The sequence below is a fragment of the Scatophagus argus genome, chromosome 2, assembly GCF_020382885.2.
Source record: "Scatophagus argus isolate fScaArg1 chromosome 2, fScaArg1.pri, whole genome shotgun sequence".
Classification (NCBI taxonomy): Eukaryota; Metazoa; Chordata; class Actinopteri; family Scatophagidae; genus Scatophagus; species Scatophagus argus.
Genome location: NC_058494.1, coordinates 2,381,134 through 2,397,653, shown reverse-complemented (window position 1 = coordinate 2,397,653; position 16,520 = coordinate 2,381,134). Strand labels below are relative to the sequence as shown.

The following is a 16,520-nucleotide window of genomic DNA, read 5'->3' as shown; positions in this document are numbered from 1 at the left end:
AGGAGGAGGAGGAGGAGGAGGAGAAGGACGTGGTGTAAAGGCAGGTACACCGAGCTGAATAAAACCTGTAATTATAAACCTACGGAGTTTATTTAGCCTTTGACTGACTCTCTCTCTCTCTCTCTCTCTCTCTCTCTCTCTCTCTCTCTCTCTCTCGCTCTCTCTCACTCACTCTGACACACATGCAGTGTGTTTGTATAGACTGATAAGAGAGAAGGGAGGGAAAACAGTCCAGCTTGAAGAGTGAAAACACACACACACGGGTGAGAAAGCCTATGGTTGTGTTACTGTGAGAGCAGATAGGTGCTTAAATACCCTGGAGGAGAACAGAAAAAAGAAGAAGAAGAAGTCAGAGAAGAAACTCAGTGAGACTGAGAGAGAGAGAGAGAGAGGGTGAGCGTAAACAGGCAAGTGAAGTGTCAGAGACAGAAGTAAGAAGACCAAGGGTAACGGGTTTTGCTGCTGTGCTTGGATCATGTCTCTGAATGGGAAGGTGGCTCTGGTGACCGGGGGGGCTCAGGGCATCGGGAGAGCTGTGGTCCAATCACTACTGCAGAACTCAGCCAAGGTCAGTCTGCCTTCATTCTACTGCTTTAACGTCGTAATGTCACAGCTCAGATGAACTAAAAGTGCTTTAACTTCACCGCGTTTGCTGTTTTTGTTGAATTATGGCCATACGTTTTGTTCTCTAGCTGTGCATTGACAGCTCAGATTCTTGTACAACTGGCTTGACTGTAATCTGCACTGCTCAAACACAACGTGTTTTGACCTTGCTGTTTTGAATGCCTTTCAGTGGAATGGAACTGTCTGCATGTCTGCTGTGGTTTTACTGGCTACACTGAAAAAAACTGAAACTGCTTTAAATTTTTAAAAACTTTAATGTGTTGAGAAACACTGATCTGATTTCTTTAGCAATCTTTTATTATCTCCATTGGTGTCTTCCTGCTTTTAAATGTTTTATAAAATTAGTACATTACAGCAGATGCTGATTTAGTTTAGTATAAATGCACTCTGTTGTTGATTAAAACTTTTTTCTTTAACCAGTAATGTGATGGCAACCTGCATTTCAGGGCTATAAAGGTAAAGCAAAAAGACTTGAAGTTAGTTTCTGAGAGCTTCTTTGAACCTCTGAAACAAGGCTCACTGCAACACTTGTCTTTAGTGTTTTATTTTTGTAACCTTTGTGAGCAGTCTACCCTTGACTGAACTGTTCACGGCCATAAGTGTCAAACCACAGATCCAACAGTGTGAGATATAAAGAACTTAGTAGCGCACTAGTTCTGTGTATGTGAACTTAAGTCCAACCCACAGATGTTTGTTGTGTAGGTGAGCATGGTGGACCTGAACAAGACCGGTGGTGAAGAATGCAAAGCACAGCTGGATGCCGAATTCGGAGAGGGCAACTGCTCCTTTATCTCATGTGATGTGTCTAATGGAGACGCGCTGAGAGGTAATACCGTCTGCAGGAGTCTTAGACGAGAGATACCAACTGACACAGAAGCACAGTTACTACATGTGGAGTGACACAATTCGAGAACTTTCATCAGCCCGTCCAGTTTGTTACATAATGTAATGGTTATTACGACTCATTATGCAACCTGCAGAATGACTGTTCACAAGAAGGTTGCAATTTTGTTTGCTCATTTTTAGCTTGCTCACGATGAATGAGGAAGTGATTTAATAAAGAGACAGAGAGACAGACAGAGGCTATTTCTGGCAAGCAATGAAACCTTTTTTTCCTGCAGAAAGTCACTGTTACTGCTCTTCGCTCAGTCAAACAGGACAGAAAAGCTGTGAGACTTGTGATTAAAGACAGCTCTGGTCCCTCCGGTGTGTCTCCAGCTAAAGATACCATTTATTCGACTGCATTCCGGTTTTGAGTTGCCTGCTCTCTGCTCCATGTGTACATTATACTGTTGTGTACTACCGCTTTTCACTTACCTTCTCCTTTCTTGCAGGTCTGTCAGGGCTGTTGTGCTTATATGTGTGCATGTGTGTGTGTGTGTGTGTGTGTGTGTGTGAGTGTGGCCATGTCAGGATGAGAGTGAAACAGAAGAAGCAGAGAATTAAATTATGAATAAGTGTGTCTTAGAGTGAGTGAGAGAGCGAGAGAGAGGAACAAGGTTTCATTGTCTGACGTTGAAAAAGTAAATCCCTGCAGGCTAACGGCTTTGGAATGCTGTTTGGTGTTGCTCCTAACTGTGTGATAGTACTACTGTGGATACTGTGGACACAGTGTAAGCCTGCACAGAGCCGATGGCAGTATATGTGGGTGTTTTCTAGGAAAAGATTCTGTTTATATGTGCATATGCAGCATGCACAGTGTGTGTAACCGTTAGTAAAGCCAATGTAAGATTTTCACGTTTTTTGTGTATGTGCCTTTTGTGCATAAGAGTTTATGTACAAGTGTGCATATATCAAAAAGTAAGTCTGTTAAAAGCAGATATGTTTGCTTCTAATTGTGAGGTGTCCAAGTGTGGAATGCGACAGGTTTCTCCCTTTGGCTGATCTGTTTGCTCATAGGGGGGAGATAAACAACCTGCTAGTGGATCTTTGTCTAAGAGCCCAGTGTCCCCTTGTTCATGTTGTCAGCATTGTCTCATTGTTTTGAGAGCAACGGAAAAACACACACACACAGACAACTGCAAGTAAGGTTTTCCTCTCCAGATATACAAGGTAGAAACTTTCTAAGAGACTTAAAAACACATGGACAAAGAGGTCATTGTATTGCATTTTTACGGAAGATGAAGAAAGAGAAGGCAGACAGATCACAGGATAGTGTATCACCCTGTGATGCCTCATTATCATGTTGACACCTGGACACTGGCAGATCACAGTCAGCGTGGTGTGTTTGGAGTATGAGCCATATATGAAGGAAAAGGAGTGACTCAGTGAGCCTGAGTACACTGTGTCTGAGTAAATGACACCTGTACATGTATAAACAATGTGCTCTCATAATGATAATAGCGTGTTTCTGTCATGGCAGACACTAAGTGCTAACTCTCTCCACATGCAGTCATAAAAAATGCACAACAACGAGGAAGTAGCATTTGCGTTCTAATTTGGAGCTGAGCTCGAGCTGAAGGCCCTGCTCTTGCTGTTTAAGATCCTGAGCCAGCGTCTTAAGTTATTCACTGATGGCTTTTTGTTTCTGTGGACTAGACGCATTCCAGAGCACAGTCGACAAGTTTGGTCGCCTGGATATCGTTATCAACAATGCCGGCATCAACAATGAAAAGAACTGGGAGAAAACCATACAAGTCAACCTGGTAAGATGATAAAATAAGGACTGCCATTCAGGACAAGTCAGTTTCGTTTATATGGGCCAAAATAATCACAGACTTGAGGTAGCTTAATCTTCCCGTCTCACCTTCCTACTGAGCACGGGCATGTGTCTGCATGTGTCAAAATTATATTCCTTAAATTACAAAAAATTATAAGTGTAATTATATTAATTTATGTCTGAATACATTTAAGTGGCTAGTGTTGCTTGTAATAAATAATCAGTGCATGATCCTGCTTTATCTCCAAGAAAGACCTGACCTTCAACTGCAAAGTCACGTTAGAATATTTTGTGAAACGCTAAGTAAATTTAATCTATAGGATTCGTGTAGGTAGCCATGTACACAAATCCTATAGATGAAATGTCCACAGTATTCAACCAACCGACTTTTTATTAACATAAAACCAAAAGCAAAGTGCTTTTTTTGCCTAAACAGGTAAGATTTGAGCCTGATGACATTTGATTTGATTCTGGTATGAGAATCCTGAACGCTGTACGCCCACCATCCACCCTGACCACCTCACAGTAGCTCCATGTCGATTTATAAAAGCAGCATTTTAATCAAAAACAAAACGCAGAGCTCAAATGATGGTTGCACTGAGAGTTACAAAAATAATAATAATGTAAAATAATGTTTACATTGTATTTCAAGACTATGTTTATCAGTTGTTAATTAATATGTAGGATCGATAAAAGCCAAGTTTCTTGCCTGTGGTGTAATGTGCTGAAATTATTTGAAATTAAGTTTATTATTACATCAGTAATGGTAATAGTTCGAGAGGGGGTCATGCACATATAAAGGAAAATCAATATTCCACATTCCTTGTTAAGACCTCTTTGTTAGTGACCTTGTTGTAAAGATTAATTAGTGGATTCATAATTGAGCCTAGTGGCACTTCATATTTAATGTTCTTTCCTATGTAGTAATAAAAGTAAGTGAGAGGAAAGTAGGAAGGAAAGAGCAGCTTGAGAACTGCAGTATAAAATCTAAAACAAAAGTACTGAAAAAATACAAGGAAGGAGAGACTTTTATGAATCACTGTTCATTCAGAGATCATTCACTTTCTTTGCAGAATTGTGCAGGCAAACAGCAGGCTGGAAATTTGCTGAAACTCAATGAGTTTATGTGACAAAGAATGTCAGGAATGGTTGAAAGCAGACAGGCAGTCAAAACATTTTTAGCTGGAATGTGATCCAGGTGGGATAATCACCTGGGAGCAGTCAGCACAGTGTACGTAAGGTATGTATGTGAAAATTGACTTCATACATCTAATTTATTTTAATTTGAGCCTTACTGTTCATGTAGATCAGCAAAAACAATTCATTATGACTTTCCTCAACTTTGATTTCAAACAGTCTAACCTGAGGCAGGAAAACATTATAAGTTATGCATCTGATACCAATAAACCAGAGATAAAAATCTCTCAATCCAGCAGCAGATAACGGAAAACACATGTCTCTAGGTTGACAGTAATGAAATGGTGGAATGGGCCGATACGGCTGCAGTACAATGTTTTCTCTCAGACAGGTGCTGAATCTTAAGAATGAATTTTCTGCTGGCAGTGTTGGCTACTGCATTACAGTTAGAGACAGGCAACTGGCAAACAAATCTTTCTTTTCAAATTCATATAACCTCAGGATAGGACTGGAAAGACTGGTGCATCAAGTTAACAAGATAACTGCACTAGTTGGTTTAACCACTTCCTGGTTTCTGTTATCATGTGTCTTACTGTCTGTTGACCAGACCTTAGAAATGTTCTGCTTAAGTCACTGTGTGGAACCCAGCAGTATGACTTTATCCCAGCATTTCCAACTCTGAATGTGACATCAGAGTAAAATGACCAGCATGTGTTTTTTTGTTTGTTTTGCTTTTATTTTGTTTGGGTTTTTTTGTTTGTTTTGTTTTTTCAGCTTGAGCAGAACAAAATACCATAAATGAGTGAATGCTGATAACAGATTGGCGTTTTAAAGACGAGATAGGATCTGATTCCATTTCTATTATTGTGCATTAAAAGTACAGTTTGGTAAACCTTAGGATACTGGGTTTTAATGATAAACTAAAACTCTACCAAATGACATCACGCGAAGCTAATAATAACATGTGTGATCTTTTAGAAAAGCTCTACCAACACTGCCACTGTTACTCAACAGGCGTTTTATGTTTCCACTGTCCCTGAAAGACCCCAGCCCAGGCCTCTCAGAGTACAAACCCCCTCCTCAGGCTGTTCAGACTCCTCTATTGCATCAGCAGGCCTACCGTGCCCTCCCTTTAACACCCTGTATGACACCATAGCAAACCTAAGGCCCTACTACTACATCTCTGCTAAGTAGAATCCTGGCAGCTCAGGTTTCACCAGTAGAAAAACATGTCCAACCTTGAAATTTACAGTCATAACTCCATGAATCTAAAGGCAAAAAACAAAGAGTTCACTTGAGTTGACACAGTTCTCCAGCTGCCCAAATACAATACCTATTTCATGAGACTGTTGGATTCCTGAACCTCCTGGCGCACCAATAGTAGTTCTGCATAAAGCCACGCAATAAAATGAGAACAGTGATGACATGACATCCAGTCAGAGATGTAAATCAGGAAGAAAAGAGTTTAAAAATGAAAAGGGCTCCTTAGAAAACATATTTATTTCATTTTCTTGCAAGGGGAGTAATGGCTGTGCAGTATTGGTTTGGATTACAAGAATTACTTCAGAGTTGGAAGAAAAGCTAGAGAGCTGGACAATAGTGAGACAGCAAGCATTATGTGTGCTTACGAATGCAGTCATAAAGCAACACGAATGTGTTATAATACGCTGTGAATGCCCCCATAATGCATTATAGATGTAGCCTCCACATGTGAGGAACACATCTGTTTATGTGTCTTCACATATGCGGTGATTCGTCCATGTTTTCTTGTACAAGGTTCATTTATCTATCATCATACATCAAAGGGATGTACAACGAAATGCAAGTTGTTGTCCCTTTATGATGCTCTCAAAAAAGATAATATGGACATGGTTGAATATAAAATAAATCATAAAAAAAAAAAAATTATTTGTGTTGGAGTGAGGAGGTTGAGTTCAGGAGTCTCGCAGCCTGAGGAAAGAAGTTGCTCTGTAGCCCTGCAGTAACAGATACTTCTGTATCTTTTACCAGACAGCAGCCAAGAGAACAGACTGCAGCCATGTGTGTTCAGTTCTCCACATTGATGCTGATGGATAGATATAGTGTGATACACACTCACTGCACTTGCATTCTTCCGTCATTAGCAGGAACAAAACATTACAACTGTGTTAGTAGTAAGTGTGTATCATGCTATATCTGAGCGTCAGAGCGCTGAGGGCTGAACCATGACGCCAGGGAGGAGCAGGATATCCCCACATCAACTGGCCACATTGCCACAAATATTTGCGTGTATTTATGATTTCAACAGGATGAGTCATGTTTACTACTGTGACCCCATAACCTTTCCCCTAGTACTACCAACAAAAAACTGTGGACTTTAACACATCAAAATCTTAAGAACAGATTAACATGAGAAGATTTCATTGAAGCTCCCAAGAAGCTAAATAACAAATGGTACAGGAAAAGTTGGTAGTATGTTGTTTGTTCTGTCCAACACTCCATCCATTGTACCATATAATGCACATAGCAGACACCTTTGCTCTTAGGGTATACTGTACAATGCAACTGTCACGGTCAACAACTCCACCACTGAACAGAACAGGAGCTTTGTTTTACTGCTTCTCTAACTGTGATGTGGCCTGAAATAATCATGTCAAAGTTCAAAATAATTCAGTTTCACTTCCTGCTTACATGCTGCATATGTTCTTTCTTTATTTCTCTAGACATCTGTAATTAAAGGGACCTACTTGGCTCTGGAACACATGAGTAAGGAATATGGCAAAGAAGGAGGCACCATTATCAATGTATCCTCTATGGCAGGTAGGCCAATGCATTACATTATAATGAATTCATTATAAAGATTAACCTTGTTACTTCACCACAGATTTTAATTTAGTCGGACTGATAATACAAACATTGCTCTGACTAGAAGGAAATGTTATGGGAACCAAAACTTAAACATTCAAAAATCAAAAAGTGTTCTATATATTCAGAGTATTTGCATTTTAACCAATTTAGAAAAATGTTAATGTAAGTTCTATTACTTAGATTTGGATAATGCTAAAACATTACCAAGGGAAATGAGACAGATGTGATATTCATATAGGCAATACACCAATCAGCAATAACCTTATGACCACCCACCTCACTTTGAATAGATCCCCCTTTTGTCGTCAAAACATCCCCAACCCACTGAGGCGTGGACTCCACTATATCTCTGAAAGTGTGCTGTGGTATCTGGCACTAAGCTGTCAGTGGCAGATCCTTTAAGTCCTGTAAGTTGTGAGGTGGGGCCTCCGTGGATCAGACTTGTTTTTCCAGCATGTTTGACAGGTGCTCGATTGATCTGGAGATCCAGAAAATTTGGAGGTCAAGTGAACACCTCAAATTTGTTGTTCGGTTCCTCAAACCATTCTTGAACCATTTTTGCCGTGTGGCCACCACCATCAGGGAATACTGTTTCCATGAATAGGTGTACTGTACATCAGTGTTTAGGCAGGTGGTACGTGTCAAAGTAACATCCACATGAATGGCAGGACCAAGGTTTCCCAGCAGAACATTAACCAAAACATCACACTGCCTCCTGCATCCTGGTGCCGTGTCTTCCCCAAGGAAGAGACACATATGCACTTGGCTATCCACACGATAAAAACAAAAAAATGGTTTAAAAAAAAGTGATCCATCAGACCAGGTCACCCTCTTCTGTTGCTCTGTTATTGCTCTGTGGTGCAGTTGTGATGCTCATGTGCCCATTGTAGGTGCTTTTGGCAGTGGACACGAGTCAGCATGGGCACCCTGACTGGTCTGCAACTATGCAGCCCCGTACACAACAAACCGTGATGCACTGTTCGTTCTGAGCTACAGTAGCTCTTCTACTGGACCAGATAACATGGGCCTTCCCTGAGTCTTGACTGCCCCTGACCCTGTCAATAGTTCACCAGTTTTCCTTCCTTGGCCCACTTTTGGTAGGTCCTGACCACTGCAGACTGGGAACATCCACAAGAGCTGCAGTTTGGGCGATGCTCTGACACAGTTGTCAAGCCATCACAACTTGGTCTGTGATTTGGTGATGATTTGGTTTGGTATCAGAGCATAAAGGGATCATTATGCTTGTTCAAATATTGTATTAGTATGGACTTTAACAGAAGAACTTTGGCTGGTTTTAATTTACCTTTGCAGGAAGGAAAGACATGTATAAGCATAATATAACCTATTTACACACACTGTTTTCTTTCCACTTCAGTGTATTTATGGTGATATCGTTCACTACTATATAATCCTCAAATTTAATATCACGTATTCCACTTGAAAATAAATGTATGGGTTGGTGGTGCTTTTGGTGGGACCTCAGTGCACATAAATTGTACAGGAATGGTTTAGTGATGCTTTTGATGCTGATGTACAGTTTCACACTGTGTAACTATGGACACATAATGGAGTCCAAAGCTCCACTGCAAAGAAAAAAAAATCAATTTAGCATTGCTGTCTATTTTCATGAAGGATTAGCAAGTTAACACAGTCTGATTTATTCATGTCTAACTCAGTGCTGCATTTTGGTGTTTACACACACGTGAACACATTCCGCTGATGGAATGGTAGAAACAGAAACAGCATTAGAATCAGGTTTATTGCCAAGTAAGCTTTCACATACAAGGAATTTGCCTTGGCACTCTGGTCAATAAATAAATAGAGAAAATAACATAAAAGTATTGCAAGGAATATGAACATATGATGAACAAAATATTAGCATGAATAATATGCCTGTTTTCAAAGGAAGAAACTGTACTGTTTGTGCAAATATTCACAGTATGAAGTATGAAGAATATGTGTAGTGTACACAGATAATAATCCAAGAGATGTGTGTTAATAAGATAAGATGACCTTTATTGATCCCGCAGCAGAGAAATTCACTTGTCATGGCAGCTCACAAGAACAGAATAGAGTGCAAAAAGCTAAGTGTGCAAAACAGCTTCAAAAATATAAAGAGTTTATTAATTAACAGTTTTTAAATAAACACTGTACAATATACTACTATATAGGCTATATACATATCAGCATAGTGGTGGAAGGTGGTGATAATGTAATAGTGTGTGAGATGTGTGTGTAGGCTACGGTAACATGGTGGGGGTGTGGGGGGGTGCAGCGTGCCAATGAGGCCAGCTGCACCCCCACACACTCCATGTGTGTGTGTGTGGGGGGGGGAGGGGGGGGGCAGCATGCCAATGAGGCCAGCTGCAGGCAGGTGCAGGCAGGGAGAATGACTGGTAGCTGCAGCAGCAGCAGCACAGCAGATGATGAAGTAGGAGGTGAGGATGGTGTTGTGGAAGGGCACAGAAACTGAGGAGGAGGTACATCCTCTGCCTTGCTTTCTTAGTGATGAACTAGCAGAAACACGGAATATTGATATCATGAGGTTTTAAACTTCTTAGTTCGTCTGGATGCCTTTTCTCTTTTCAGTAAGTGTTGGAGAGTTATGGTTACACACTCTCCACCTCCTTACGCTCGTATTTTGTGTGTAATTAATACAATAACATTGTTAGCATGAATTCTTTTGGCCATGAATATTGAGTAGTGCAAATCTGATATCGTGATAGCGCTATGATGAGCTATTGGTTTGTCATTATTATAACTCACTCCGGTGTGTGATGGTACACAGAAGTCTGCACAGAAGCTGGTGGGGGATGTCACAACCTCTGTGCACCACTCCAGATTGTCGGTGCCGTCCGTGAATGCACCAAGGTCCTCCACGTCTTCATCGTTCCACTGCTTTGATGTCCTCCCGGCGCGTTCACATAGCTTTAGTTTCTGCCTGTATGCTGGAATCAGGTGGACTCGCTCAGAGTGCTGCAGCGCAGATCCAAAGCACCCTCTGAGTTCGTGACTGAGACTACCTTTGTTAAAGTGGCAGAGGACAGTATTTTAGGAAGTTTCTTCATTTTACAAACGGTATTTTGGTCAGTGAGCATGAGCTGCAGTAAAATGTAAACAAAGACCAGGATGAAAGATACAAACTCACATGGAGAGCAGGAAGGTTTACGTTTTATATGAAAATCTACTGCTATTTCAAGGTGTCGCTAGGATTGTTTGTCTGGAAATGTAAATCATGTAATACTGAAGTGTTGTGACGAGGGCCAACTATAGGAGTAAAGGATAACTGACCCTGTTGAATGGAGGGAAGGAAAATGTGCTTTCATTTCCCTATGAGTCAAGACCTGGCACCTTGCATTGTAGCCATGTGAATAGTCTCAAATTACAGAGTAAAGATTACGATTCAATCATTAACTTTTTTCTATTTTTACAATAAAATTGAAGATGTATATGTCAGCAGAGACACAGAAACTAACATTCTCCTCTCTGGAACACACAGTTACTGGTGTCAGAATGTCACAGATGATGAATTTCTCAGACTCTCTGGAAGTCATGCTTATGAAAACAGTTCCCCTCTTCAGGCTGGCAGACATCCACTGCAACAGAAACTATTAGATCTGGATCATTCTGCACTTCTGTATCCGTCATGGAAAAGCTTGCACTCCTCCAAACCTTTCTTTTACTCAAAGCCTCACACACACACACACACACACACACACACACACACTAAACTAGAAACATACATACATGTTTTACAAGATAATTCCTGCTCTTTTATGGTTTTATATTGTCCTGATGGGCCAATACTCCAAAAGGTTGTAATCTTCTTCTACACTCAGATGAAAGCCATGAGGGAACTGAGTCACTGCGATGTTTACATAATGCAGTTTTTAAGAACCCAAAACCCCACATCATTAGAAGCTGTTTGTTATTACTTAATGGGGAAAATTGGAGATGTCACTAGATTTCTCCCCTCATGAAAAGAGGAGACGTGCTGTTCTTAATTTAAGTGATCATTCAGCCACACATGCTGGATATGAGTGGATAAATGAGCTATTAGTTTGTTGAGTTTGGTTAGACAACAAACTCACAAAACCTGTTTGTGCTGTTGTTTTTGGAAGCCACTTCTCACCAAGTGACCTGGTATAATCATGTGCAAATGTAATCAGAATCATAGCCAAACTTTAAAATATCTGGATCTCAACCAACTCCTGGGAAACAATATGTATCAGAATCCAGAATCCAAGAATAAAATCGTCTGAAACTATGGCAACGTGTGAATGTCACGTTTGCATGGAACTTTAGGATCACGTAGCAGTTCTCTCAAGCACTACCAGCAGAGTAATGACCTTTTCCTTTGCACTAAAGACAGCGATACCTGTGGTAGAGCTGCGTTCCACCTTTTTATCCGTCTGACGAGGAATTTGCCACTTTTGCTAAAGTGTTATGAGGGTTTTAGTTACCGGTAGTCATGACATTTAGATGTGAAGGTGAACTGAGTTTCGGTTTCAGCTGGATTCTGCAAAATATTCCCCAAAGCTTGCAAGAATTTTGCTGCTGTATGGAATTTTGATGCATGATTCCTGAGGTTCATTATTTTTCACTAGGACTTGTGATAACATCAGTGTTTGCGTGTGTGTGTGTGTGTGTGTGTGCACTGATGTGTAAGTCAGCTGGTAAATGCAGGTGTTTGTGTGTATGTATGACTCCTCTGGACGTGGACTCAGAGCATGTGAATCTGATGATTGAGTTAACAGTGTTTGTTTTGCTTTTATTAGTGTGAATGCTGATTCAGCAGCACTATTGTTCTTGTCATCTATCATTCCGTCTTCCTTATGTTTTTTGGTCGACTACTAATCCTGCATTCTTTCAGCAGTTGAAACCATTACAGCGTCTCTTTAAGGACACTTGGGTTGTACTCAGCTTTTGTCTGACATTTTTATTTTTTAAACTGTGAGACCTTTTTACAATGAAATTAAATGAGAACTACAGCACACACACACACACACACACACACACACACACACACACACACACACATTTAAGACTTCAACCTTCAACCTTTATCATACACAATTTCTACCTCAAAGGCTCCCATTTTAGACAATGTGATTATTAAAGCAATCGGTTTTCTAAATTTTGAAGTTTCTGCTTCAAAGCAACAAGAGAACCCCTCACCTGTTTCAGCGACTTCAGTGTGAGTGTACTCCTGAAAGTCCTGGGCAAAAACACAAACGTGGGGGCTCCTCATACACACAATGTTATGTTATGTGATTGCCTTGAAACACCTGCTGTGAATTTGGATTTGAATGTTTTGAAAGGAGGCAACTATGATGAGTTGCACTGAAAATAGTCATCATAGTTTGCACTGTAATAGTGGATTTTATGAAACAGTTCTCTTCAGAATCAGAATCAGCTTTATTGGCCAAGTTTGTGTGTACAAACAAGGAATTTGACTCCGGTTAGACTTTGCTCTCAAGTACAATAACAGACACCTAGCAGTAAAAGCACCTAGCAGAAAAAATACTATATACAGTACAATAGCAGTAAATCAATGTAGACGATGTAGGTAGACTAAGATTTAACGAGAAAAGAAGCTGAGCTTTATTTCACCAAACCTGATGAAGTGAACCACAGGTGATTACAAAGCAGATGCTGCTGCTGTGTTTGCGAGCAGCCCCTCTGACACAGCCGGCATGTTGGAAGCTCCCGGTCGGTGAAGCTCGTAGGAAACACACTGCATAGAAGCTGCATTCTGCAGATTCATGAAAACAGACTTAGTGACTGAGCTTTGTTCAATTTTTTGTCTCTTCACAATTCAGCCTTCATGCATTCTCCTCATCAGCCTGTCTACACTGCTACTAAACACGGAGTCATTGGCTTCACCAGAGCTATGGCGGTAAGACACACACACACACACACACACTAAATGAGACAGTGTCAAAGGTCATCTGTAGCTTTGTGTAGAATGGGATGTCCTCCGGGCAACTTAAGACTATGTACATATTCTTACAGGACGCGTCTTCTCAGGGCGACTACGGTGTTCGTATCAACGCGCTGTGCCCGGCCTTTGTTGACACACCTCTGCTGCATTCAGTGGAACAGGAGGACAACATGGGCAAGTTTGTCAAGTTCAAGGACGATTTCAAACGCAGCATGAGCAAATTTGGAGTTTTAAAGTAAGTGAACTCACACATACTGGTGGTTTACTCAGAATTTACTGGTGACATAGGTAGATGAAGACTTGCTTCCTGCAGCATTTCTGGACTATTAAGGAATTTAGGGTCTTTCCAGTCTTTTCACCGAGTAAACATCATCAAGTTTGGCACTGAAATGCGGCTTTGGACGACCCTCACCGCTTTCCAGGAACAAGCCAGGACATTTGGTCAGGACATTTGGATTCAGTCCAACTAATCTCCTTTTTTGCATGATTGCACAGAGGTGAACCGGAAATCAAACTCTTCCAGGTCATTAATACTCTAAAGTAGACTAAGAAAGTTGAGTTTTTTAGGCACTGAATAAGACTTGAAACAAATTGAAAAAGTGTATATTAGCTGTAAATTATCTAATGCACATTAGCATTAACTGAATATGAGTTATCCATCTTATCTATAAGTGCCAACAACCCACATCATTAAGATGAAGGAAAAACACAGAATATCTGTCAGAAATCTGGTTACAACATTTACATAAACAATAAAGTTTATCAGTTTGAACATTTATTATCTTGTATTTGTATTTTATTCAACTGGTTGAAAAGGTTTTGCAAATCAAGTTCTGTCTATTTATTTAACAGTGTTATGTGGAATCATTTATGTGCCCTCAGTCTGTTGACTGTGGGGGTTCATTCCAGTTAGCGTTGAGCGTCAATCAGCAACAACGGACTGGTGAAGTCATCGCTGAGGAAGGCTCCTTTAACAGTTCAAATGCTGCTCAGAGAGAAGCAGCATGAGTGAAGCATTTAGTGACAGAGGAAGTTGAGGCCAGATGGCTTCCTGATAGCACACACTCTTTTTCTGAGTGTGTGTGAGTGCAGGCGCCTCAGTGTGTCTAGCTGTAATCTCATCTTCCTCTCTGTGTCTATGTCCAGGCCAGCACTGATCGCAGAGGGCATGATGATGCTGATCACAGACACCACTCTGCATGGAGCGGTGATGAAGATCACCTGCTCTAAGGGAATCCACTTTCACACCTATGAGCCCATGTCTGCTTGAGCCTTGACATACTGGACATATTGGACGAAGCTGCTGACAAGAGTAACGCAGTACCTTCACCGAAGCAGGTTTTGAACATCTGGCTGACACTGAAGTTAATATCAGAACTGCATCAGGGAAAACTGATTTGAATAATCCCTGATCAATTACATACATTTGTCTTGATTGAATGCTATCCAAGTAATCGTTCTATGCACTGTCAAAGTATACTGTCTGGTCTTGCTAATTGTGTTAATGATGTCGTAACGATGATCGGAATTGTCAAAATTACTGTAGAAAGTCCAGTGTTTTCACTGCTAGTCAAGATACAAACTGATTATGCAGCTTTTTTGATTAAACAGTGTTATCATAGCAACTGTAAGCTACAGTTATTATTTAACAGCTGGTTCATATGGTTTGTATAGATATTTAAAAACATCCAGTGAGATAGTCTGATATGGGAATATGGGACTTATTTATTTGTATTTCATAGCTACCCTATCTCTGCAGTAAGCCATTCACATTTTTACCCTCTTTTTGCTGTGTGAAAACCGTCTACGTCCACATTAGGGTTTCCAGACCGTTTTTCTAGAGACCTGCGTCCGCACTGACCCGAATAAAGACTGTTTTTTTCTTCTTCTTCTTCTTTGGCCTATTTTCACTTGAGAAGCAAAACTGCATCACATTGTGATAGACAGATGACAACAGCTTTGACGTATTATTGGCTACACCCAGGTTTAAAGATGTGTTAGAAGACAAGAGGCCTGAGTCCAAGTCGCTGTGGTTACACCCAGTGCGCACTTTATGCAAGTGCAATTACTGAGTCATGACAGCGCACTTATTGTGTGTGCTGCAGAGGCATGGGTTACTGCAGGTAATCTAATTCATATTCCTCCCATTATAGACGTGTTATTACACCCACCAACCACATTAAGTCCATTATTATGACGCAGACAGTTTTCCTCCTCCTCAGTTAAATACTGGAGCATTTATTACTGGAGCTTTTATTTATTACAAGCAAAGCACAGTATAGCCAAGTTAATGGACCAAGCATTCACATATGACTTGAGGGTCTCTTGCACTCTCTTCTCTTCGAGAAATCTACTCTGATGATATTCTCTTTGCTTATTTTTTTTTTTATTGCATATGTTTTTTTAATCTCTTTCTGCACTTAGAAAAGTATCATTAAATTACGCCTTGATTTGAATGATCTTAAGTGAACATTATTTATTTGTATGTCTTTTATGTACTTGAGGTATTGGGTTAAATTCAATAAAAACCCTTGTTTAAAAAAAGCTGAATTAAGTTGTCTGATATCTGATATCTGATATCATGCTGTACCGTATCCAAAGCAGTACAGACTAGAAAACAGAGAAAAGCAACAGAATCCAGCAGCTTGTTCAAGTCAAGTCAAGTTTATTTGCACTGCCAAAGTCAAATGTATTGTTTCTTTACACAAACTCTGATGAACTGTGAGCTATAACACAGTGTCAGTCAGCCTTAGCGCTTCAGTCAGTGTTGACATTCCTCTTAACTCCTTGGCCCTTTTCCAAACCGATCTCTCTCTCCAGGAAGTCCTATGAACTCTGCTTGAGGTCACACTCTCAGTTATGGAGGGCTCTCGTCATGAAGGGGAGAAACAAACAGGTTAACTGTGGGGCGCTCTGCTTGCTCGGTCAAGCTGTTGTATATACAAGCATTATTAGCTGTAAAATAAAATGTTGCACACACACACACACGCTACAGGCCGTGAGTATGACGAAAACCTCCCACCATGAAAAGCCAGTGTGTGGGAGCTGCAGAAAGAGTTCAGAGGCATGATGAAATAATATTATTCAGATATGGAATTAAATTTGTTTGACACCTGCTTTACTGAGACTGAAGTGTTCCAAGTCAGCAGGGAAACAAACATTCTTTCTTGTACAAGAAGTGATTTTGAACAGCCCTCAATATGGCGAACCCTCAATGCCAAATGCACAAGTTGGGGACATACTTCAGGCTGAAAGGGCAGTGGTGGGAATTCAACTAAGCCATTGTTAAAAGTCTACTGTGGATTCTGG

General features: G+C 40.5%; 1 protein-coding gene across 1 annotated transcript; it reads left to right on the top strand.

Moving 5' to 3' along the window:
- Positions 1-164: 164 nt before the first annotated feature.
- On the top strand, positions 165-15,755 carry hpgd (15-hydroxyprostaglandin dehydrogenase). Its single transcript, XM_046400823.1, has 7 exons — positions 165-568; positions 1,327-1,450; positions 3,163-3,269; positions 7,123-7,219; positions 13,090-13,166; positions 13,283-13,446; positions 14,358-15,755. The coding sequence occupies exons 1-7, from the start codon at positions 476-478 to the stop codon at positions 14,479-14,481; spliced, it is 786 nt and encodes a 261-aa protein (XP_046256779.1). The 5' UTR covers positions 165-475; the 3' UTR covers positions 14,482-15,755.
- Positions 15,756-16,520: the final 765 nt, after the last annotated feature.